Source organism: Ovis canadensis, chromosome 9 (assembly GCF_042477335.2).
Source record: "Ovis canadensis isolate MfBH-ARS-UI-01 breed Bighorn chromosome 9, ARS-UI_OviCan_v2, whole genome shotgun sequence".
Lineage (NCBI taxonomy): Eukaryota > Metazoa > Chordata > Mammalia > Artiodactyla > Bovidae > Ovis > Ovis canadensis.
Window position 1 is genome coordinate 77,991,555 of NC_091253.1, and position 26,301 is coordinate 78,017,855.

Here is a 26,301-nt window from a genome sequence, read left to right on the forward strand (position 1 = left end):
ATACATTTTTAAAAGCATCATAAATCAGCTACTGCATGCCTCTATAGTTTACTGTAAACAATAAACTATTTTAAAGTGTAAGTCATCAAATAACAGGTTCTTTTTAATTACAGATATTCCAAGGCACAATTTAATAATTTTCCACGAGTGCTTCCCCTTCAAACAGTATCTTACCTAGTACAGTTAATAACCAAATAGAGTTTTATCTTTGAACATTTGCTTTCTCTAAGGTGAATCTATAATCACAGCCAACCTGTACTTCCTGGACAACTGCTGACTGGGATTTGATGACTTGTTCTTCATTCACTGCATCTTCTGTTTGTTGTTCAGTATAGACACTTTTATACTGGTACAGTCCAACATCCACAAAAGCACTTAGTCTGTACTCCTGTAGCAAGATTTCAATGTAATATCTGGAAAATAGAATAACTAAAGATTGGAACTTTTTCTCCAGAGCACTTAATCATGAATTTTGCTTTCAATGAATAAATTTCTACATGATATAAAATACCTGCCAAATAAATGATTTATATTGTCCCCAGGTGGTGTTAGTGGTAAAGAACCTACTTGCCAACGCAGGAGATGTAAGAGACAAGGGTTTGATCCCTGGGTCGGGAGGATCCCCTGGAGGAGGGCATGACAACCCACTCCAGTGTTCTTGCCTGGAGAATCCCAAGGACAGAGGAGCCTGGTGGGCTATAGTCCTGAGGGTCTCAAAGAGTCGGACACAACTGAAGTGACTAGCACACACACATACACACATCCCTGATTTTAACTATCAAATTATTTCACAGCAGTTTGCTAAAAGAAAACGAGTTGTGTAAGATATCTGCATTAGAGATAAAGAAAACGACAAATTCACTCTGTTTTGTCAATAAATATTTATTGAGAAGAGATACTACCTTCTATCCTCAAGAAGCTGAAAACAATTACATTGTAGGTTATAACAAACTTCCTGACATAAAACACAGGACACAAAGAGGGTAAAGTACTGTAATGTGTATAGGAAAATGTCAGGTAGACTCAGACATACCATATACTTTGTATATGAGTGGTTGTATGTGTCAGGGATGAAATTCTTACCCTAAGTTCCTTAAATATTGTCTCCACTTGTAACTTGGGAAATAAAACACTGTCTCAGGAAACTTTTACTGATTAGGCTGATGACGGCCCTCCAACAAGCTGGATGAGATTCATACCTCAAATCTGGAATTCCTGATTCCTGAGGGTCCCTGCCCATCATCCAACTGGCTATTCAGAATTAGCTGTTCGCCCACCAGTTGTTACAGGTGAGTGCAAAGCTACTACTCTGTGTGTGCTCAGTTGCTCAGTTGTGTCTGGCTCTTTGGGACCCTGTAGACTACAGCCCACCAGGCTCCTCTGTCCATGAGATTTCCCAGGCAAGAATACTGGAGTGGGTTGCCATTTTTTCCTCCAGCGGATCTTTCCTACTAAGTCTTTATCAGTGTCACACTGCTCCCATCTTTGAAGAGGCCAGCTAGGAGTTCCTTTAAATGGCCTCACATCATTCGGCAGATACTCTTGTATATGGAGATGAAGTGTCCATGGTTCATGAAAGACTGTGAATGAAGTGCATTTTTTATCTCCCATCTGGCAAGGAGATGGGGCTCTGGGTCATCTCCTCCACAGGACTGATACTGGAGGATTATGTCAGGCTTTCAGCTGCCCTGAGAACCTGTCATCTCTGCCAAATCAAGGTAGGCAATACTAATATGGAGCAGGCCTTGGAAAATTGAAGTGAAGTGAAAGTTGCTCAGTCGTGCCTTCCTCTTTGCGACCTCATGGACTATACAGTCCATGGAATTCTCCAGGCCAGAATACTGGAGTGGGTAGCCTTTTCCTTCTCCAGGGGATCTTCCCAACCCAGGGGTTGAACTCAGGTCTCCTGTATTGTGGGTGGATTCTTTACCAGCTGAGCCACAAGGGGAGCCTGGACTTGGAGAAGAACCATTAAATTCTATATCCTTATTGGCAGCTTAAATATATTTTAAGGCACTTTCTACATGCTAGCACTTCACAGACATTACTCTAAGTGTCACAAAATCCTATAAATACATTTATTATTCTGTTTGTTCATATGAAATACAGAAACTAAGAATTTTAAAGACTGAAAAATTATTTAAAAGTTAGTAACTGAGGTAGGATTCAAATAGAAAGGGAGGTGACCCAAGAGATATGCACACAGAGATAGGCTGTATTATTTGAGTAAAATGAACTGGCAAGACAAGTTATCTTCGGAAAGGTCCCAGGGACCACTGTGCAACAAACCAACCATGTGGCCTCAATTTCAGAACTCACAGGCATCATTATTTCTGCCAATGTGTAAATTCCAAGCTAGTTTGCAGACGCACAGATCATCAGGCGGCAGATGTATTACAAGCCACCTTCATGCAAGCTCTGTGCTCTTGTCAAGCAGGTAAGTCGAACTCATTTTCCAAGGTCAAAGCAAAGCCTGAAGGTGTATTGAATAGCAATAGAAATTAACAAGGTACTCCATTTACTCTGAATTGGCCTGGTACTCCATTTACTCTGAATCTTGGTTAAAAAAGAAAAGGCTTGAGTATATAAAGCAGTGATAATAGAAGGGGGAAGAGAAAAAGAATGGAATGCTTATTATTCCTAAGACTTCAGTGAGAACATTAAGTGTAGTTTCTCTCAGGTACCATTGATCCCACCCCTCTCTGACCAACTCCATGATGCTGCCTATGAGCATAATCTAATCAATATCTGGAAGGGTGATGTGGTAGAATGAAGAACAAAACTCCTCCCACCAGGAAGCGAAGCCCAGGACGTCCCTGGTGGTCCAGTGGTTTAGAATCCACCTGCCAAAGCAGAGGACACAGGTTTGATCCCTGTTCCAGAACATCCCACATTCCTCAGAGCAACTAAGTCTATGTGCCACAACCACCAATGCCACACTCTACAGAGCCTGAGAGCTTCAACTACTGAAGCCTGTGTGTCTAGAGCCCACGCTCTGCAAAAGAGAAGCCACCGCAAGGAGAAGCCCACGCACTGTGATGAAGATACCGCTCTCTGCTGCAGCTAGAGAAAGCCTGAGAGCAGCAATAAGGACGCAGTGCAGCCAAAAATAAATTAAAAAATAAAAGGAGTGAAGTCTGTCTCTTCACCCACTGAACCTAAGTCTGGCCTTTTGCTTTAGTCACTGAGATATTAGCAAATGTGACATAAGCAGAGTTTAAAAAGCCCCTGTGCATTAGGAATTACCCTCTTGACTGCCAGGACACTGCAACGGCCTGTCATGAAAGACCTTGTGGCTTGAGATATCCTAGATGCTTCAGTTCCTGCCAGGCCAGCTGAGACTCCAGATATGCGAACAAGGCAATCCTGGACAATTAATCACCAACTAACATAGCCAGGATCAAAAGAACTACCTAGATAATCATAAAATTGGGTTGCTTCAAGCTACCAAATCTGGGGGAATGGTTTCTTATGCAGCAAAACCTAACAAATACAAATGGTAAAAGGAAGGTAACTTACATGACCCTCTTGATGTTCTCCATGTAACAGCTATTTTGCATATATCACGTTTTTTACCTCCCTGTTTTCTAGGAATCCTGAAGAGCTTTTTGAATGGGATTATTAGCTATTTGAATAATATTCTCATTTTCTGTCTGAAATTGAACCTTTCAGCACTAAAAAAAATGTACCACATAAGGGCAGGGAGTATGTTTTAATATCTTTAGTATTAAATTTCCAGTACTTGGCCCAGGGTCTGAAATATATCATAAGTATTAAATACATATTAACTGTGGCACCAATCAATGTGGTTTTGTGGTTTTTCTCCAGCAACAGAGAAAACAGGAGCAGAGAACTTGATAGCTGGATCGACTGAAAGGTCCTAGTAAGAAACTGAGGCAGGATTAGGAAAATTTCACAAAATTATAATTTCTGTAACAGGAATAATTTAGATTTCAAATTTCCCTAGTTAGCTGAATGCCAGTATTCTTTAGAATACAAAATGTAACAAAATTATGGAGAATGGCCAATTACAAATTGAACCAATAAATTAACATCACTTCCACCAATGAAACAAATTTAAAATATTTTTATATATAAACTTATGGTTTTAAAATATCACACAATAGTTTAAAGAAAAGAAAAAAATCTTACTCTTTTCCTTTTTGAAGATGAATATCATCTGATCTCTGTGTTGGGCTGGAGAAATAATTGTTGGCATTGGAAGAATGATAGGCAATCCTCACCTTATCCCAAAAAGACGGGGGGGGGGGGGGGGGGGAGGAGAAAGAGAGAAGAACTTATTAATAAGACTTTTCAGCATTTATTTATCATTTATTATTTCTCTCAGTCTTAGACCTTTTATGAACAGAAAAACATGAAAATACTTCATATTTTTCTTCTAATATATTATTCATGATGAAAAGGATTTTAAAAAATTATCAAAGCTCACTTCACTCCTGCCAACGTTAATGAACATCAACCACACTATTCCATGAACACACACGGATCATAGCTTTTCCACAATTAGAACTGCAAATGGAAAATTTAAAGACCCATACTGGGAGGAAGGTTGCTTATTATTAAACAAAATATTCTTTTTTTCTGCAGAAAACTTTGAGGGACTTAATCCAAATGAGATCATTAAAAAGAGATATGAAAGATGCCAAAGATCACTAAGTGGGTCTACACTCTACAAAGAGAAGACTTTAGGCTTCCCAACAGAAATGACTACATTGTCTTTAAAAGAAACATATTGAAAAACTACTGCAAAATTGGAATTCATGTGTTACAGGCAGGCATTTAAACCTGTTCATCCAGTCTGGAAGACAGCCTTGCCATGTATGTAGCGAGTAATTTTGATTTGATCTATCAGTTTCACATTTGTGAAATGGTCCTTCCCTCATAGCTCAGTTGGTAAAGAATCTGCCTGCAATGCAGGAAGCCCTGGTTCGATTCCTGGGTCGGGAAGATCTGCTGGAGAAGGGATAGGCTACCCACTCCAGTATTCTTGGGCTTCCCCTGTAGCTCAGCTGGTAAAGAATCCATCTGCAATGTGGGAGACCTGGGTTCGATCCCTGGGTTGGGAAGATCTCCTGGAGAAGGGAAAGGCTACGCACTCCAGTATTCTAGCCTGGAGAATTCCATGGACAGTCCATGGGGGTCACAAACCATGAGGTCGCAAAGAGTCAGACATGACTGAGCGACTTTCACTTTCACTTCCTAAAGAAATAACATAAAACATGTAATAATGTAATGGACACAAATGTTCAACAGAGTATTATTTGTGATTATAAAATATCAGAAGTTAAAAATGTATCAGTATGTGGAAAGTTACTTAACTAACTTTAGTAACTCATGCAACAATATACTAATTAGTCATCAAACATTGCATCATAAAAGCTAGTTAATAATATGTGAAAAGACTAATACATGATAAAAGTGATTATAAATTTGGTCACAGGATCCTATTTATGTAAAAAATAAAATATAGATCAAAGGAGATAAAAGACTTTAATCTCACGATGAAACAGATCTGGTAGAACAGTGAAATATGTGTACTCTTCTCCAAATTTCCTATGGGTGATTAAAATTTTTTCATAATAAAAATAATATTTAATTTTAAAAGAAATGTATTTTTTTTTCTTAGTGAAGGAAAATTTAGGTATAATTTTAGCCATAATGACTTCATGGCTTATATCACATGTGTTAAAATAGTCAAGTACCCACCACATAGATTCTTTAGTATATTCATTGGTTTTAGTGTTGAATAAATGGGACACATATAAAGGTTACCATATTGTTTCTATAACACCACGTGGTATGCTGTGGCTTCCCTACCTTATCTTCTGGAAGTCCAGTCTGGCTGAAATAAATAGCATAATGGTCATCACCTTTGATGTAGAATCTATAAACGTCAGATTCTGGAGCCACCAAAAATCCACTGAAACGTGCAACAAATGTGTCTTGTTCCATGGGCCAAACATAGGAAGCTGAGTCTACCCAAATGGCACCCATGTACCCTGGAGTTTTTTCACTGTACTCGAGTATCTCTTCAAGACGTACTGGCCGGCTATTATTCCACACTTCAAGCTTTAGGCCTCTCCCTCCTGAACACAGTAAAGAAGGCTTTCATCAGAATTTTGATGCAATATCTCAATAACTTTTACTTGGGTAGTGCTTATAGATATTCCATTTCTATTCACATTTTTAGAGTATATGTATAAACAAAACAATTACATATATCTCTACCTGTATCTGTACCCAGAGGACAGAGTGCTATTAAGACAATCTACAATTTATTTATTATTTCATACATCTAAACCTCTGATTCTACATTATGTAAAATGAGTCTAATATTATGACTTGTGTGGCTGCTATGGGGATTAGATATTATACACACACACACACACACACACACACACACGCAACGTACCTGGTACTCAGTGAATGCCTTACATAAGATAGTAATAATATAATTATTACTTTTGATAAGACTGATGTTGCTTTATGTAGTCAAGACTCAAAATTTCAAAATTCAGACTATTTGATTACATAACATTCACCCTGATTAGTATCTCTAATGAAAGTTACTCATTTAATGGCTCAACAAACACGCACTGTTGGCCTTAGGTTTCTGTTAATACTTTTCTTCTTTTTAACATAATTTTGTTCTCGAGGATTTCATTTCCTTCTTGGACAGAACCAGAGGGAGAACATTCTCATTTAAAGTAAATTTACACTTGCCAGACTGAGGGCAAGAAGAGAAGGGGGCAACAGAGGATGAGATAGTTGGTTGGCATCATTGACTCAATGGACATGAGTTTGAGCAAACTCAGGGAGATAGTGAAGAACAGCGAAGTCTGGCCTGCTGCAGTTCATGGGGTTGCAAAGAGTCGGACACAACTTAGTGACTGAACAACAACAACACTTGCCAGTGTTATTTTTTCCTAATTATAATGGTTAAATCCTTTTGAGTTCCATTTTTCCCCATTCCCTGTGATCACACGTAAATCATTCTAGATAAGGATTTACCTCTGCCATTTAAGAAGAACTAAAGAGCCTCTTGATGAAAGTGAAAGAGGAGAGTGAAAAAGTTGGCTTAGAGCTCAACATTCAGAAAACTAAGATCATGGCCTCCGGTCCCATCACTTCATGGTAAATAGGTGGAGAAACAATGGAAACAGTAAGAGACTTTATTTTTTGGTCTCCAAAATCACTGCAGATGGTGACTGCAGCCATGAAATTAAAAGATGCTTGCTCCTTGGAAGAAAAGTTATGACCAACCTAAACAGCATACTAAAAAGCAAAGACATTACTTTGCCAACAAAGGTCTGTCTAGTCAAAGCTATGGTTTTTCCAGTAGTCATGTATAGATGGGAGAGTTGGACTACAAAGAAAGCTGAGCACCAAAGAATTGATCCTTTTGACCTGTGGTGTTGGAGAAGACTCTTGAGAGTCCCTTGGACTGCAAGGAGATCCAAACAGTCCATTCTAAAAGGAAATCAGTCCTGAATATTCATTGGAAGGACTGATGCTGAAACTCCAATACTTTTCTCCCCTGATGTGAGGAACTGACTCCTTGGAAAAGACTCTGATGCTGGGAAAGATTGAAGGTGGGAGGAGAAGGGGACGACAGAGGATGAGATGGTTGGATGGCATCACTGACTTGAAAGACATGAGTTTGAGCAAGCTCTGGGAGTTGGTGATGGACAGGGAAGCCTGGTGCTGTGGTCCATGGGGTCGCAAAGAGTCGGACACGACTGAGTCACTGAACTGAACTGATTTATTTTTTAACTGGGAAAACAGCATTTAAAATGTTTCCATTGGCCTATACCAACATTTAGTAACAATCATTTGATTTGAAATAAAAGTACCTTCATACTCTATCAATAGAGCTTTCACAGGGTGAACCTCCACTGGTATAGCCTTGATTCAGCTAATTTAATAGAAATAGTTTCTAATCCAGAAATAAAAAGAAAAGAAAAACTAGGAAGAAATTTATTATCATTCTTACTACAAATTGTAAAAAGCTCAAATAGTATTTTTTGTTACTATGTTATGGGCTGAATGTTTGTGTCCCCTCAAAACTAAAATGTTGAAACCTAATGAAACTTAACGCCCAATGTAATGGTATTAGGAGGTGTGGCCTGTGGGGAGTGTTCAGGCCATGGGAGTAGAGCCCTCATGAATGGGATTAGCGCCCTTATGAGAGACCCCACAGAGCACCCTAGCCCTGCAAACGCCTCATCTATGAGGAACAGGTTCTCATCAGCTACCTAATCTGCCAGTGCCATGATCTTGGACTCCTAGCCTCCAGAATCTTGAGAAATCACTGGTGTTTATAAGCTACTCAGTCTATGATGTTTTATTATAGTAGCCTGAACAGACTAAGATGCTACAGATATCTGTCAGTAATATTCCTCTTATGCAAATACAGAAATGGTCTTTCTCTCCAATGGTGACTTACCTGGATATATAGTTCTGAGAATATCAGGTTCAGGCGGTGTCTTGCAACATATGCTATTTTCTGTGACATTCAAAATATGACAGGCTTGACCTACAGAGAAGCAAGGGCAGAGCCATTACTATAGAGCGTCCGAATGCAAATCACACCAGCCTAACTTAGAGTGCTTTTTCAATTAGAACCAAGATGCACAAGCAAGAGGCAAAGCTGAAAGGTCTTCATTTCCTTTACATCTTCTCCATCAAAGCTTATCACTCATTAATTGTACTTGAGTTGTACATTAGTTGTACTTCCACAAGGCAACATTTTGCTGGCAAAATCTCACAAATCTGAGTTAGAATATTTCATAATTTCTGAGAAACGAAGTTAAAAGTTTGAAAAAATGATGTCACTGTAAACTATTTTATCTGGGTTCAAGTGAATCCTTATATGTCTTGTTCCCTGGAGAAAAGTTTCTGAATAAATCAGTGATGTTTAAAATTTACAAAAGTAGATGATTCTAGTCTTCTTAGAATAATAGTGGTTTTGTTCAAGTTTTTAAAATAAAAACAAAAACGATAATAATTTTAAAATAAATTTATAATAATTTATTTCACGACAGATGGAAACCAAAACAGACAAGGTTTTAAATAAGAATGATTATCGTAATATATAAGCACAATTAGACTTGAGTAAGAGTTTACATTTTAGACTCCCAAGTGCTCCTCACAGTGTTTCATGAAAGGTCAACCCTTATTAACTATTTACTGACATGGAAATAATCCATGAATACAGAAGTAAGGGAAATGGAGGAAAGCATCTTTGCCAAGTTTTGTTTGGTGGCCTGGAAAATGTACACTTCAATACAACCTTTCACTATTCGAATGCTTTGTGGATGCAAGATCACTGAACTATAAAACAGTACATTTTAACAATATTTTAAACCAACTTAACTCATTTTTGTGGGAGCAAAGGAAAGATACAAAAACCAATCATTTTTAAGAAATTATTGAGGATTCAGAATCTCAAATCTGGCTGCACTTTAATGGCAAAGAAATACTATATAAAAAAAACTTAACATGTAATCTTTGTATATCAGCTGTATCATAATGTCAGATGTAAAACATACAAATTCAAAATTGTTTATGTTCCTGTTTTTAATATTTTAAAAGGTAGTAAAACAGAAAAATATATTATATGAAATGTTAAAATCTTTTGGCCTATGCAGGTGGCCAGGAAGAATTCATGGGATAGGAAAGATGTCCTATGAATGCTACACAAGGTTGCTTTCTGTGAATTTCTTTTCTTGAAATCACATTTTGGCTAGCTCATCAGCAGATTCCTTAAAAGCAGAAATCACCTGAGCAGAAGGCTTGATCAGAAAAATTACATGCCAGGTACTTGGACAGATGTCGTGTTCTCTGTCCATCAAGGTAGGTAAGGTCATTTTAACTCAGTGAGAAGATCCCCATTATACATTCATTCCCAACTTCCCATTTGAGCTGCCTAGCTCCCTACCTTTGAGCAGATCTGGGCCAGGCATATGAAAGTGATGCACATCCAGGGAATCAAGCCCAATGTACATTTTGTAAATCAATTAATGCTCTTTCTAAGGCCAATACAATCTGTAATTACTGATGTCCAGACAAGACAGAGTATATGACAAAGGGATGAGGAGTCTCCCAAAATGCCACTTTAAATTTCCCTCTAATTATCTAACCCATTAAGAAATAGTAACAGTTCAGAGAGGTAATTTGAAAGTCTATTAAATAGAGGTTATGTGTGTCTTTAGCGTGGCGAGCAGTTTGTTGATGGCAGCCATGCTGCTGCTGTGCAATGCCCTTCGGTGCTGATCTCAGAGCCCAAATCCCGGTCACATAAGGCTGCAAGGAGCAGTCCTCACTGGAAAACTGCAGTGGGAAAAGCATCAAGCTCCAGGACCAAATGCCCATCTGGAAATGCCAGTTCTAAAATTAAGACATTAATTGAGCACAACTACTATTTTTCACAGAAATAATTAAAGGAAGTATTCGTTCTTTTATTAAAAAATAATGAAAAATACCTCCAACTAAAACTCGGACTGGGAAATCTGTCTGATCAAAGAACCGTCCACTGATTGTTAGCAAGGTGCCACCTTGAGTGCTTCCTTGTGAAGGTGAAATCCTAGTGATCTCTGGGATGGGGAGAGGAAGGACAAGAAATAAAATGTCATGAATATTCCACATAAACGTAAACTTTTGTCTTTTACAAATTTTCCAAATTACCTCGCCATAGCAAATAACACAGTGAAGGTACTGGATTACCAAAGGAATGAAGCAGGTGTTTCGTTCTTTTGTCTCTGATGCAACCTTGCAGAGGACGATAAACATGGCTTTCACACAGACCTGCATCTCCTGGGGACCGAGGGTTAGTGGTAACTGGTACCAAACAGACGCTGGTAATGGAAGGATCCAGAGAACAAGGAAACCCTGGGCTAAGCATAGATGTTGGCTTCCAAATGAAAACAAGAAACCAAGAGAACAGCCCCTTTTCTATGCTCTTTAAAAATGAAATCTTTCTTATATTTACGGACCAACATCTTATATTTTTCTCACATACTAATACATTAGCTACGACTGGAATGCTTGCAGCTTTGTATATGAGTCTTAGGTGTACTGGTAAAATAGACCAGTAATGATACATGGTACATTCTTTAAAAAATTTTTCTTATTAGTTCATTCTATGAAAGTTCTATGTATTTTTCCATAAGAGTTTAACATTAAATAAAACAGACTTCTGTAGCCTAGATGGTAAAGAATATGCCTGCAATGCAGCAGACCTGGGTTCCATCCCTGGGTCAGGAAGACCCTTTGGAGAAGGGAATAGCAACCCACTCTGGTATTCTTGCCTGGAGAATCCCATAGATAGAGGAGTCTGGCAGGCTATAGTCCACAGGGTCGCAAAGGGTCGGACACGACTAACACTTTCACGTTAAGTTTCACAGTAAGTTTCCAGAAAAAAACAGGATAGATCATATTTAATTGATTCCAAGACACACTTTTTTTTTCATTTTTGAACATCTTTCACGTCTGAATCACCCCAGGCCTGGCACTGAGATCTCTTTAAATTGAGATAAATTATGATCTCCTTGAGGAATTTTTTGGACTGCACTGAAAGCATAAATCTCTGAGAGTGCTGGTTTGTGGGTTTAAACTGACAGCAGAGATTTGTTTTCCTTCCTTGACCAACATCCCAAGTTGAGATGCATGTTTCCCTGCTGTCTCTCTTAGTGAGATAAGTTTATTTCTCAATCAACCTGACACCAGAAATTTAGTTTTTGGCTACAGATCCTGGCTTTTTGTGGATCCTGGCTTAATGTCAGGGCTTCCTAGTGCACTCCTTATCTTGGGTGTTTTTTCGTTCTTAGAACTACATAAAATAATACAGCACACTTTACAATCATTATTGTATTTTATTTGATGAAATAAAGTATATGCACTTCTCTTCCCTTGCCTTCCCCTCACACAGAAAGGTCACATACCTGCATATGTTTGAAACATTGAAATTTTATTGAGAGAAGAAACAAAATATGCCATTTTTTCTGGTAAACTCCTGTTTAAAAAAAAAGTAAAAATTCTTGCTTTAAAAATGACCTTTATTTTAGGAAATTTTCTTTTACTTGACAGAAATCATATCAAAATTTACAAAGGACCAAGAACGAACTTTTGAGGAAAATAAAGATGTTCTATAGCCTGTTTTTTTTAATCCACAAATAAACCAAACACATTTGCCAGCACTCACTGAACTGCACATTTAAAATATGCACTTTTTATTACATGCAAATAAATAAAGTTCTATAAAGTAAGAATTTGTATTAACATAAAAAAATAAACACACAGGAGGACTGCCCTTCATAAAAGTTGGGCTCTATGGATGACCACCTGGGGCTCTTATAACCCATTTAGTGATAGAGTAACTAACATCACTGAACTCTTTTTTAAGCTTCTAATTACTATGCTATTTAATTCTTATATCAATCCCATGAGGTAGGTAATACTCAGAGAAAATTTTTCTTAGTCAAGATCAGTGATTTCCCTGGCGATCCAGTGGTTAAGACTCTGCCCTTCCAATGCAGGGGGCATGGGTTCGATCCCTGACCAGGGAACCAAAATCCCACATGCCATGCAGCATGGCCAAAAAAAAAAAAAAAATTAGTTGACTGTTATCTTAGTCAAGATCACAAAGACAGTAGCAGAAATGGAATTTGAACCAGGCAGTTTGAGTCTAGAGCCCTGGGTACTACACAGTTCTCCTCTCCAGCCACTAACTTACATGAGATACAAAGGATGAGTGAAGGTCACAATAGTCCACCAGCTAAGTCACCCTTAATAAACACAGAGCCTATTCATGTTTTTGATAGATACATACTTGGACTTCCATAGCCTAAAGGGCTAGGAATGGAAAGAATATGATCCTAAAACTGAATGCTTTCTCTTAATTACCTCCATTAAATTCATAATTAGAAAACTTAAGATATTCTAATGTTATCTAAGACTCCAAACTCATTCATCATAATTAGAGCACAATGAACCGGAATCTATAACGTTAATGGAAACCTTTTAGTGGAGACCAACAGTCAACTCCCTATGAATCTAACACAGGCATTATACTGTGCATCTGCAAAGCTAAAGAGTCCCTGAAAATATGCTATGCTAACTTAGTTATTTAAGAGGTTCACACTGGATTTTAAATGTTTATATTATAAGCCTTTCAGTTGATTTCTTAAAGATCTAAAATGAAGCCAGTTCCAACAATGTCTGTGGTCAGATCCTGTCTCTAAAAAATTAACTCTGCTTTTTAAGCTGGTGAGGAAATTGCCTCCTGAAATAAAATTTGAATGTAATTTCTTTGGTACGACACAGAGGTGATTTTCACTAATTCATTGATAATAACTAGGCATTTCTCAATTAAGAGAGTCTCATCTAAACCTTATCAGTTTGGAACAGCTGTTGTTTGAACTTGGGGTAATAGAAGAGGGAAGGTTGCCCATTAAAAGAAATACAGAATGCATAAAACATTGTAAATCAACTATACTTCAACAAATTTTCTTTTTAAAAGTAATACAAAATAGATGTCACATGGTCTCCAACTGGTTCATCTGATATTCAGGAATGCTCCAGAAATTTGTAAAATATGGATTTTATTAATTATAAAATGACAACATTTTTTAAATGCCATGTAATCTTAAAACTAGATTTTTAAGTAGTAAATAGCGTGTTTTTAACAATCACCTTAAATTCTTAAGACTGTTTTATATAGAAATACAATTTCTTAAACTCTGAGACACTAATACGAAAGGAAATCCATTGGCTTAAAAAAGGAAACAACGATTATAAGTCAAGATCACAGAATTAACAATTTTATGCAATATTTTTGCCTATATATGTACAAATTTTCTAATTTTGGGGGTATGCTAATGCTGCATATTGACTTATGTATACCTATCAATCACAATCAAGCTCAATCACTCAAACCTTCTATTTTTGGATAATTATTTCTCTGAGAGACATATGATGAATTTGGCAATTAGCACCTCTCATCCAGACTTGAAACTAAGAATTCACTTTTCTCACCTTAGGAAGAATGACATTGACAGCATAAAGGAACCATATATAGTTCACAAAATCATTTAAAATTCAATATCATTGCTTCTAACACGTTTTGCTAATATTTCAATAAATCCTACTGTCTGATCTTATCAAGTTATATTTAAGTAGGCCATGTCCTTACAGAAAATCACAGTTAAGTCATGGGACTAAGCTACTGTCCCATGAAAACCATAAAGGTAAATCTTAGCTCTGTTTACATATCACCCACTCTGGCTTTATCTTGAATTATAAAATTCTTCAAGATTTTAGTGCAGTATATATTATTCTATAATAAAGTGTCCGGTGGTTAGGACTTGGCACTTTAGTAATTCCCTGATGATGATCCAGTGGTTAGGACTTGACACTTTTACTGCTGGAGCCGGGGTTCAATCCCTGTTTGGGGAACTAAGATTCCACAAGCCACGAGTCATGGTCAAAAAGTAATAATAATAAAAACTTTAAAAAAAGAAAAAATACAGTCCCTGGGCTTTGGGAAACCACAGTTTTTTAAAAAGTGTGCCTCAATTTCTTCAGCTGAAAAATGGTACTAATAGTACACATTCCATAAGGTTGTTTTGATACTCATTAATGGCTTAAAATAGGGCAGGTACACAGTAAGTCTCAAATTTAAGTACTATGGTTATTATTATTATAAATAATTTTTAAAATAATTTTAAAAAAATGTCCAACCCAGGTTTATAACTTGGCAATAAATCTACTGACTTTAGGTATCTAGAGCTAGCTCATCTATAAATACAGTGATAATGGATTTAGTTTCACCAACCCAGCTGCATTTCCATACACGCAGGGACCAAATCTCATCCTTCTCTTACAGCCTGTAAACAACGAACAGGAATAACATCTACTTTGATTATAATATTGCCACTTTCCAAACTTCTAATCACCGAGTCTCTCTTCAGAGACAAAAAAAATCAACAATTTTCCATCATCGGTCTACTACATTAGTATTGGATGGCTAAATGATGTGACTTATTTGGATTTCAATCAACTTTACAAATGGGAGATGCTATGACATTTTGGGAAGAACAGTTTAGGTTTGGCACATCATGGTCCTGCCCATAAAAGTCCAGCAGCATGCTCCAGTGACTGGGAGGGCCAACAAATGCCCAACACACACCCTTGTGAACGCTCCAGGAGTGGGGTAATCCCCCCACGGTAGAGAATCCTGGGTCAGGGTGTTAAACAGTGATAAGATGTGGTTCTGTGATTGAGACCCTCCATCGGTCATGGCAAAGCACCGGGACGAAAGGCTTAGGTCCTGGGGTCAGACTGCATGGGTTCACATTCTAGCTCTGTTTCCTACCAGCTGAATATTCCTAGGCAAATCATTTAATGTTCCTAAGTCTCGCTTTCCCAGTGTGCAATATGGGATAGATGAAAACATCCAATTTATAGGTTCTCTGGGAGTATTAAGCTAGATAATACATGTAAAGTGCTTAACGCCATGCCTGCCACTAAAGGTTCTTTATTATATCTATGAGTCTTGCAACATGTGTTGAGATTTGCATATTCTCATATTTCTATAAGTATGTGATGGTCTTTCTGACTGAAATTAGGATATCCGGAAATAAGTTCTAGTTTTACTAGAAATCATAAATATAAGTTATTAATACTGGTATTAGAATGAACGATTAAAAGCTGTAGCTACCATCTTTCACAATTCTATTTTTCTTGATACTTTAAGAGAAAACCATTATCAGGTAGTATTAACCATGAAGCTTTATTTATTCTTACATTCAAAAAAATTAGTTATCAAAACAATTTTATAAACAAGAAGGCCTACAAAACATAAAATAACACTTTTTCATATCACAATCAAAGATTTTTTTTTATTCATTGTTTTAAGTAATGCTAGATTTCCCAGCAACTGAAAGGCCATGTCTGAGACACAAATTACTAGTGAACAGGAGTTACAGACTCCTTAAATATTAATTTGGGTAAAGAGATTAATTTTTTGAAAGTAATTAAGTTTTTAATCTAGGGATATATAGCACAAAGTAAATATACACTTTAATTTTATTTTCCCAGTTGAATCAATTATGAAAATTATTATTTACAAAATGATCTACCTTCCATAATCACTATCCAAGATGAAGCTGACATTGTGATGACCTGGAATTAATTAAAATACACAATCAATTAAATTCTCAATCACAGGAGAATAATAACTGTATATTATAAAGCTGATTTAAAAGCAAAGAAAATTAACACCGTAATTATGCAACCATCTACTAATCCTCAAAGAAATGAAAACGAAATATCTTAAAGAAACACCTACTACTTTAAGATATACAAACAAGGTGTCTCAAGGTTGTAACCAGGAAAACCTCACAAAGTATAATAATGAATGAAGAATAAAAGAACATATATGCAATCATATTGCCCTCAATTTTCTTTCATTCATTTAACAGCTATTTAATTGGGTCAGTGACGGGTTGAGAGGCGCAGGGTGAGCACACTGTCGAACAGAGGATATAGTCAGTCAAAAGCAACGACACAGAGAACTAAAAACTGTGATAAAGCTATCACGGAAAAGGAGAACGAACTTTGAGAATGTAAAGCTGGGGATCAGGCTTTTTTGAAGACATGATATTTTATCTGAAACTTTCAGGACTGGAAACTTGCAAAGGCTGTGAGGCAGAAGGAATGTGTATGTGTGTGTGCATGTGTGTGTATATAGGCGTGTGTGTTAGTCGTTCAGTCGTGTCCACATAGACTGTAGCCCTCTAGGCTCCTCTGTCCATGGGATTCTCCAGGCAAGAACACTGGAGTGGGTTGCCATTCCCTTCTCCAGGGGATCTTCCCAACCCAGGGATTGAACCTGGATCTCCTGAGTTTCAGGTGGATTCTTTACCCTCTGAGCCACCAGAGAAGCCCGAGGCAGAAGGAATAAAGCTCATTAATAAAATGTTTATGATTCTGAGGTACATAGAGCAAGGAGTAAAAATCAGAGTAAAATTAAAGCTACAGGTAAACAGCTAAATTACTAATGGAAACATTTAAATGACAGAAGAAATGGAAAAAAAAGACACTTGAAGACACTTCAGTGTAAATCTTAGAAAAAGGTTTTTCATACATGCTTACGTGATGCTGAAAAATACCCAAGGTAAACAGGAAGTGCTAATATTAAAAAAAGGGATGAGGCTACAGGAGCGGTCTAAGATAATGCCAAACAAGGAAATACAGTCAGGCATTTCTGAGAACTATGATAAATAATGGTCAACACTTACCAATGTAAGTTCCACTCATCTTACAAACCATAGAACCCATGTCTCCATTTGGGTGATCTAGTTTTAGACCATACCTAATAAAATACGCATTTTAATTCCAAAGTTTACATTGACATTGAAGTTTTAAAATATTGTGTTTCCCTCAAAAAATCTTATGAATTTCAGAATATGTATCAGGACAGAAACTGTTGCTACAACAAAGATTTTTGTAAAATGAAACTATTTCCCAATCTTAGCTGAAGTTATTTGAATAAATATTTCCCAGTCTTAGCTGAAGCTATCTGAATATTTCCCAGTCTTTGTTGAAGTTTTTTAAAAATTAAATATTTCACCATTAATTTGGTCAGCCCCATTGATATTCCTTTTAAAGAATTTAAAACACTACCAAGTGAAACAATTATTTGATAAAGGTATTTCTCAAAACACTTTTCTCAAAATAATTTAAACAACAGTTCATATCATAATAGACTGGAGATAGTGGAGATCAGGTTACATCTAACTATATCAATGACTGATAAATTACTATATCAAGCATTACAACTTATACTGTTATAAAGCATTTGGATATGCAATATTGTTAGGAATTACTACTTAAATCTAGTATTTTTATATCTACTATTTTTCTAAAGAAAATTATTTGAATTACTTACAAATTATCAGACTGTGATATGAGAAGCTCACAGGGCATTCCTCCAATATAAACTCTGTATAAATATTTTATTGGAAAAGATCAAGTTGTGTTTAATATATTGTTTCAAAATGCTCTCCTCCCACCAAGCTTACTGCCACCTTATTTTTTTTTCTCCCAATCACTTAATAGTATCAATCATTCATTCAACAAACACCTGCTGACCGCTTATTATGTTACAGTTCTTGCTCTAGATGCTGGAGCACATCAGTGAGCCAAGATCTCTGCTGTTATAGGACTGACAATGTAACTGGGGAAGAATGACAATAAACAAGATAATCATAACATATTTGGCGTGCTATAAAGTGATTAATACTGTAAGGGTAGCAAATGTAGACAACGGGGACTCTTCCATCTGAAGTTCAATTAATTCCAATACAAAATATAATTTTGTAGTTAAGTTTCCTATGAGTTAAACAAGGCTCACGTCTCACAAAATAATTGGGATGAAAAGAATGTCTAATAGGATCAGTGCCAATGAAATGGGAACACGAAGCTGAGAAGGATTAGAAGCCGAGAGGAAAATGCCTTCACATTTCTTTCCCCAGCTGACTAGACTGACCTATTACTTTAAGGCTGATAGAACCCAGTGATAGTGGAGGCTTGTAGGTAACTGACAGCTATCACATTCTTTGCAACACCAGACTAAATCCCCAGCTTCTGGGACAGCAAATCCAGATACAAAATAAAGCCAGATACAAGCCTGAATTATAAAAAATACCATATCTGCTAGCAGAGAACTTCAAACTTTTTAACATACTTTTCATACAAATTCTTTCATTTGATCATTACATTAGGTTATAAAGAAAGTAAACTGAATTAGTATACCTATTACAGAAATGTATAAGTTCATATTCTCTTTCTAACCTCTTGTTTCACTGCAAATAAATAACAAACTTAGCAGCCAGCATTTACAGTGTTACCACAATAAGTCCTGGCAACTTATGCATTAGTACTTACACATTAGTAACTAGTATATCCTTCCATTTTACAGATGAAGAGGCAGCCAGGGAGGATAAGTAGCTTACTCAAGCCTGCAGCCAGGAAGGGGTAGAGCAGGAATTCAAACCTAGAGAGCTCTGCTCCAGTGTACGTTCTTTGCTAAGTTGCTAAGTCACTTCAGTCGTGTCCGACTCTGTGCAACCGCATACATGGCAGCCTACTAGGCTCCCCCGTCCCTGGGATTCTCCAGGCAAGAACACTGGAGTGGGTTGCCATTTCCTTCTCCAATGAATGAAAGTGAAAGTGAAGTCACTCAGCCATGTCCGACTCTTTGCAACCCCATGGACTGCAGCCTACCAGGCTCCTCCGTCCATGGGATTCTCCAGGCAAGAGTACTGGAGTGGGGTGCCATTGCCTTCTCCGCTATTTGCCCTTAAATACATATATTTAATTTTTTTTTCCCCTCTGTCTTTTAGACCAAAAGCTCCTTTAGTAGGCACTAGGTCCTTGAGTCATTTGCATGTCCTCTATCATTTGTACCTGGTCTGAATGTGGAGATTTGGCCAAACTGACAAAGCTTGTGAGAAGCAGGAGCAGCTTGGGTGCTTGGTCTCCTGACTTTCTGTCAAGACTCAGCCCATTCACTGCTCCCACTTACAAAATTCAGGCACAGTAGCGTCGGATACGACTGAAGCGACTTAGCGGCAGTGGCAGCAGTGTCACAATGAATGTGATAGAAATGAGATAAAAGCAGTTCTAAAACCTTTGCCTATAGATCAATGTGTGATTTTTTTTCTACATTTATATATATTAATAGTATCTCAGGGTTACCAGAGTATAGGGGCTGGGCAACCTGCTCTGAGGTCTCTTCTGACTGTGATTCTGTGGTTTCATGAAATAATTTCTATCCATTCCTTTGTATTAAAGAGAAGTAAATTTCAACTACAGAGCAGGAAAAAAGGAATCACTTGAAAGTTAAACTTTCTATTTCCTGGCATCATTAGGGAAAAGATGACTTAGAAAAATCTGCTTTTAGAATTGAGATATAAAACATTCATAATACTCAGTCATACAGAAACAGACAAAATACTTATACTAAATGGTCCATATAAAGTGTTAAATATTTGTTTATTTTAGTAGTTCTTTTATTTTATATAAGGAATCAATAAAAATATTTCTAGAATAATAAATTTATGCAAATATGATTTAATTGAGAGCTTTGCCCCATAGAATGCCAGACAAATCATATTTACTTCATTTAGCAAAACCTTTCAAATTGCATGTTTTATAAAATTATATGTACATATATGTGTGCTGAATATTAATTTATCCATTTACCCATTTTATACATGTATTCAATAAGCATGAAGTATCTTGGAAACTGTGATTCGATTCCGTGTGAATTTTTTTGTATATTTATATATAGTATCTCAGGGTTACCAGAATATAGAGGCTGGGTAGCCTGACCTCTGAAGTCTTGTCTGACTGTGATTCTGTGATTTCAAGAAATAATTTCTATCCATTCCTTTGTATTAAAGAGAAGTAAATTTCAACTACAGAGGAAATGAGCATGACTTCCGGTCTTCTAAGGCAGGACAGAGATAACCCCACCAATGCTGCAGGAAGTTATATAACTCTAGCGACATTGCTATTTCCTGCCCAAAGTGTGGACAATACTTTTGGTAATCAGCAATGTTACCATCTGGTACACAGTTAGAACATGGAGGAATTAGGATTTAAATCCTAGCCTGTTAATACATTATTGACTTTTTTCAGTTTCAGCTCTCCCCCATACACCATGTGCAGTAGAAAAAGTGCTAAAATGCCTGTTGGGAAACTTGGGTTCTCCTCCTGACCTTTACTAAGCCATGGACCTCTAGGCTTCAGAGGTTTTTTTTTTTTTCTTTAATATGTGCCAAATGAGGCAGCTTGATTAATAAAGTTCTCCAGTAATGAAGCTCTGTGATTTCAGCTCAATTACTATTAGACTTCTTCCATGTACCTCCTATTAATAGAGTCCATCATAGAAAAATAAGCAGTTTTGTCAGACCAAAAGAGAAAAGTATATTGGCCATGGTTTCTCCTTTTTTTAACTTTCTATTTTCTATTGGAATATAGCTGATTAACAATGATGGCCATTGTTTCTATGTCAATGAACTATGCAACAGTCTATTTTTCCTTGCATAATATCGCTGGAAAATACTGGGACTCTCATCACATTATAGTGGTTTTTAATATCATTGGACCCATTATTCATGGGATATCACATCTCATCTATGAGTTATAAGAATATTTTTGTTGCCACATCAAAAACTTACCTCAAAATCCTCACATTTTTCCCATTAGAGCTTAGTGCCGTATTACTTCCATAGACATCAGTGAAGATTCTGCCTCGGATTGTTATTAGTGTACCTAAAAGCAAACAGAGAAAAAACTCAGTGCAAGATCATCTATCTTTATATCCATACATTTAATATTAAAACTTCACAGATTTTCCCAATAAAACTAGTATTCAGACACATGTCTTGTGTTCACTATATCATTTAGAACTGCTCTGAAAGATCTAATAAAAAAATAAATCATAAATAAATATGTATAGTATTAAAGAGGTATCTATAAGCATTTATAGCTTAAGAGGTGTTTTGTGGAAGATAGGATGAATTATTCAATAAATATTGCTTGGGTCATGGGTGATTTATTTGAGAAAATGTAAATAAGATCCCTACTTTATACCAAAAAATGAAGTAAATTCTAGGTGAAATAAAAATTAAATATAAATAATAAAACCACAAAAACTCTTGAAAAATAAGCAAAAATTTATGTAGTATTTATATAGTCAGGATAGTGGGATCCTGACTATAAAATGAAGGGAGCATAAAATGAAGGGAGAAATAACAAAGGTTAAGAACTATAGATTTACTAATAAAAATTAAGTGATGACAGAAACATCATTAATATATTTAAAAAGCAAACAATAAATTAAAAAACATTTCCCATCAGTAAGATATATATATGACGTACAATTTTAAAATACAAATAATTCTTGTAACTTAATATGGAAATAAACAACTAGCCTTAAATTATCAAAGAGATGAATTGGTAATTCATGAAAAGAAGAAATAAAAATCTTTAATAAATATAAAATTAATTACATAAATCAAAGAAGTGGCAAAATTCGGGAAAAAACCTACAATACTTTTCACATAAATTCTTTTTATAAAAAAAGGAAAGGGAGAAAAGACCTTCTGCCTCCTAGTAACCAATGTCCACTAAGCTTGGAGGAGGTGAAGCCAGGGTCAGCCCCCTAGGGGCTGGTGTAGGAGAAGATTTTTCACATAAATTCTTGAAAAAACAAGAGTACCTAGAATTGTCAAGGTTTAAAAAGAAGGACATTCTCACATATTCCTGTTGGAATTACAAGCTGATACAACTATAGTTATTATAAAAACACTGGAAGCCAACTAACATTCAATATAGGGGAAGTTTAATATATTATAATAGATTCAGATGCAGCTATTAAAAAGCATTAAACAATCTCTATTTTATAATCAGAAAATGCTATTTATAAATTTTTAGGTATCATATATTTTACATACTAAAAATTAATTGCTATAAACCAAAAAAGATATTTCAGTTGTTATATAACAGACCTGGAGTTCCAGATGAAGGTGTGATGCTCCTTATTGTTGGGGTTCTGAAAATTTTTGCCTGCAAAATAATACTGTTGATAAGCAATCTTATCTCTATCTTGTTCCTAGTTTTATGAAATATCTCTGCTTCTTTCATTATTTTATATTTGAACAACAGCCATAATATGAGTATGAAAATATTCTTTTTTATATATAAGAAATAGAGTTTAGAATATTACTCTGATCATTCAAAATTTTTTTCCCTGTCCGTAAAAATAATCTTTCATTTCAAAATGTTTCTTTTTGAAGGTTTAAAATTCAATCAGCCTTTTGTCATCAGTGTAAGCCAAACCACAGTAATAAAGCTGTCAAGTAAAGACTTAAGAATTTGGTGGAATAAAATTAAAGAAAACCCTACAAAAAGTTGGCTTAAAGCTCAACATTCAGAAAACGAAGATCATGGCATCTGGTCCCAGCACTTCATGGCAAATAGATGGGGAAACAGTGGAAACAGTGTCAGACTTTATTTTTTGGGGCTCCAAAATCACTGCAGATGGTGATTGCAGCCATGAAATTAAAAGACGCTTACTCCTTGGAAGAAAAGTTATGACCAACCTAGACAGTATATTCAAAAGCGGAGACGTTACTTTGCCGACTAAGGTCTGTCTAGTCAAGGCTATGGTTCTTCCTGTGGTCATGTATGGATGTGAGAGTTGGACTGTGAAGAAGGCAGAGCGCCGAAGAATTGATGCTTTTGAACTGTGGTGCTGGAGAAGGCTCTTGAGAGTCCCTTGGACTGCAAGGAGATCCAACCAGTCCATTCTGAAGGAGATCAACCCTGGGATTTCTTTGGAAGGAATGATGCTAAAGCTGAAACTCCAGTACTTTGGCCACCTCATGCGAAGAGTTGACTCATTGGAAAAGACTCTGATGCTGGGAGGGATTGGGGGCAGGAGGAGAAGGGGACGACAGAAGACGAGATGGCTGGATGGCATCACGGACTCGATGGACGTGAGTCTGAGTGAACTCCGGGAGTTGGTGATGGACAGGGAGGCTTGGCGTGCTGCGATTCATGGGGTCACAAAGAGTCGGACACGACTGAGCGACTGAACTGAACATGGGTTTTCACCCTTTCTGGGTTACACTCATAAAGAAAAGATAGCAAAGCATTTTTCAAAAACACAGAAGCAAAATTTGGGAAGACTTCATCAAAATAAGTTTTAGTAACTAAGCTCATGATAACTCTCCAGAGTTACACAAAAAATACTTAGACCACCACCTGACACATTAGTAAAATCAACATTTTATTAATCATTGGCTATTATTATTCAATCAAGTAAACATATGCCAACTTCATTTGAAAAGAAAAAATGAGAAATAATTACCACAAAAGTGAAAGTGAAGTCGCTCAGCGTGTCCGACTCTTTATGACCCCATGGACTGTAGCCTATCAGGCTCCTCCGTCCATGAGATTCTCCAGGCAAGAGTGATGGAGTGGATTGCCATTTCCTTCTCCAGGGGATCTTCCTGACCCAGGAATTGAACCCGGGTCTCCCACATTGCAGGCAGACGCTTTACCATCTGAGCCACCAAGGAAGCATTTTGAAAAACAAAATTAATTCTGAACAGGTAAAAAGCAGAACTGATGGATGGATAAAGATTGCTCAATGACTGGGATACATGCAGATCAAAATCCACACCTAGAAACAAATAATACAGGAGAGAACAAGCTAGAAATAGACCAAGAAGAGTCCATTTGCAGAAAGAAAAGGGTGCTTCAGAAAATGAAAGAGGACAGGAACATGGGCAGGATTTAAAGGAACAACTGAAGTTTTTGAAGGAGGAAAAGTGCTGGTGGAGAAAAGGATGACCTCTGCATGGATACAAAAATTATACAAGCAAAAAACTCAGCACGAAGTAGACTCTCAGTGATGGGCAGCTGTCTCCCTCCCCACTCCTTCTCATTCAGGAACAACCTAAAAGAAAGATGCTCAGGTACTTGAAGTAAAAGGACAGATTTTTTTTTTAAGACTGCCAATAAGAGATAAATTTTGAAATTTGAGGCTAAGGATGACTTTGGACTCATTCTTTCACACTTTAGAAATGCTTAATGGAGAATCAGTGTAAAAGTAGTAGGATATAAAATGCCCAGTCAAAATGCTACTTTTTAAATTTTTTTATTTAGGGAAAATACCACTTTTAGAGGTAGAATTAATAGAGAAGGTAGAGGAAGAGAAGCTAGAGGAACTGCCAAATTGTGTGCAAATCAATCTCTCTAAGTCGAAGTGTACTCACATAAATTATATCTGTGATAAAAAATAATTGAAGAATGCATATTAAACAACAGATTAGTTACTATTATAATTTGAGGAGACAGATCAGAAACAGATTTTCAATACACCACCAGCAAAGAATCAGTGAAGATGGCAGATAAAATTATTTCATAGAAAACAGAAAAAGAAGGTAGAAGATTCTGAAAATTAAGAATAATTAACCTGAAATACAACAGCAGTCAAGGATAAAGATTTGTCATGATAAATGAAATATCATGAAAATGATAAAATTAGAAAATAGTATGAGAATTAGATCCTACAAATGTGTAATAGTGTAAAGGGTTTTAAAAAACTCAGTAAAAGTGTGCAAATGTTATTGATCCTCAGTAAGAACAAAAAGTGAGAGTGAGCACTTCAGTTCAGTTCAGTCACTCAGTCATGTTCAACTCTGTGACCCCATGGACTGCAGCACACTGGACTTCCCTGTCCATCACCAACTCCCGGAGTTTACTCAAACCCATGTCCATTGAGTGGGTGATGCCATCCAACAATCTCATCCTCTGTCGTCCCATCCTCCTCCTGCCTTCAATCTTTCCCAGCACCAGGGTCTTTCTAATGAGTCACTTCTTCACATCAGATGGCCAAAGTACTGGAGCTTCAGCTTCAGCATCATCCTTCCAATGAATGTTCAGGACTGATTTACTTTAGGATGGACTGGTCGGATCTCCATGCTGTCCAAGGGACTCTCAAGAGTCATCTCCAACATCACAGTTCAAAAGCATCAATTCTTTGGTGCTCAGCTTTCTTTATAGTCCAACTATCATTATCTATACACGACTACTGGAAAAACCATAGCTTTGACTAGACAGACCTTTGTTGGCAAAGTAATATCTCTGCTTTTTAATATGCTGTCTAGGTTGGTCATAACTTTTCTTCCAAGGAATGAGTGTCCTTTGATTTCATGGCTGCAGTCCCCATCTGCAGTGATTTTAGAGACCAAAAAAATAAAGTCTGACACTGTTTCCATTGTCTCCCCATCTATTTGCCATGGGGGAAGTGATGGGACCAGATGGCATGATCTTAGTTTTCTGAATGTTGAATTTTAAGCCAACTTTTTCACTCCTCTTTCACTTTTATCAAGAGGCTCTTTAGTTCTTCATGATCTGTCAAAAGTGTGGTGTCATCTGCATATCTGAGGTTATTGACATTTCTCCTTGATTCCAGATTGTGCTTCATCCAGTCCAGCATTTCTCATGATGTATTCTGCATATAAGTTAAATAAGCAGGGTGACCATATACAGCCTGGACATACTCCTTTCCCAATTTGGAACCAGTCTGTTGTTCCATGTCCAGTTCTAACTGTTGCTTCCTGACCTGCACACAAATTTCTCAAGAGGCAGGTCAGGTAGTCTGGTATGCCCATCTCTTTCAGAATTTTCCACAGTGTT

The 26,301-nt window shown here is 36.8% G+C and overlaps 1 protein-coding gene across 1 annotated transcript in view; it reads right to left on the reverse strand.

Moving 5' to 3' along the window:
- The window catches only part of PKHD1L1 (PKHD1 like 1), a 179,329-nt gene that overhangs the window by 135,201 nt on the left and 17,827 nt on the right, over window positions 1-26,301 (reverse strand). The window contains exons 5-15 of the mRNA XM_069601129.1: window positions 22,602-22,659; window positions 21,270-21,363; window positions 17,972-18,025; window positions 17,322-17,395; window positions 16,161-16,203; window positions 11,964-12,034; window positions 10,506-10,616; window positions 8,468-8,557; window positions 5,839-6,107; window positions 4,153-4,244; window positions 254-413 (exon numbers count right to left, since the gene is read on the reverse strand). Coding sequence (XP_069457230.1) covers window positions 254-413; window positions 4,153-4,244; window positions 5,839-6,107; window positions 8,468-8,557; window positions 10,506-10,616; window positions 11,964-12,034; window positions 16,161-16,203; window positions 17,322-17,395; window positions 17,972-18,025; window positions 21,270-21,363; window positions 22,602-22,659 — 1,116 coding nt within the window. The remainder of the gene's footprint in view (window positions 1-253; window positions 414-4,152; window positions 4,245-5,838; window positions 6,108-8,467; window positions 8,558-10,505; window positions 10,617-11,963; window positions 12,035-16,160; window positions 16,204-17,321; window positions 17,396-17,971; window positions 18,026-21,269; window positions 21,364-22,601; window positions 22,660-26,301) is intronic.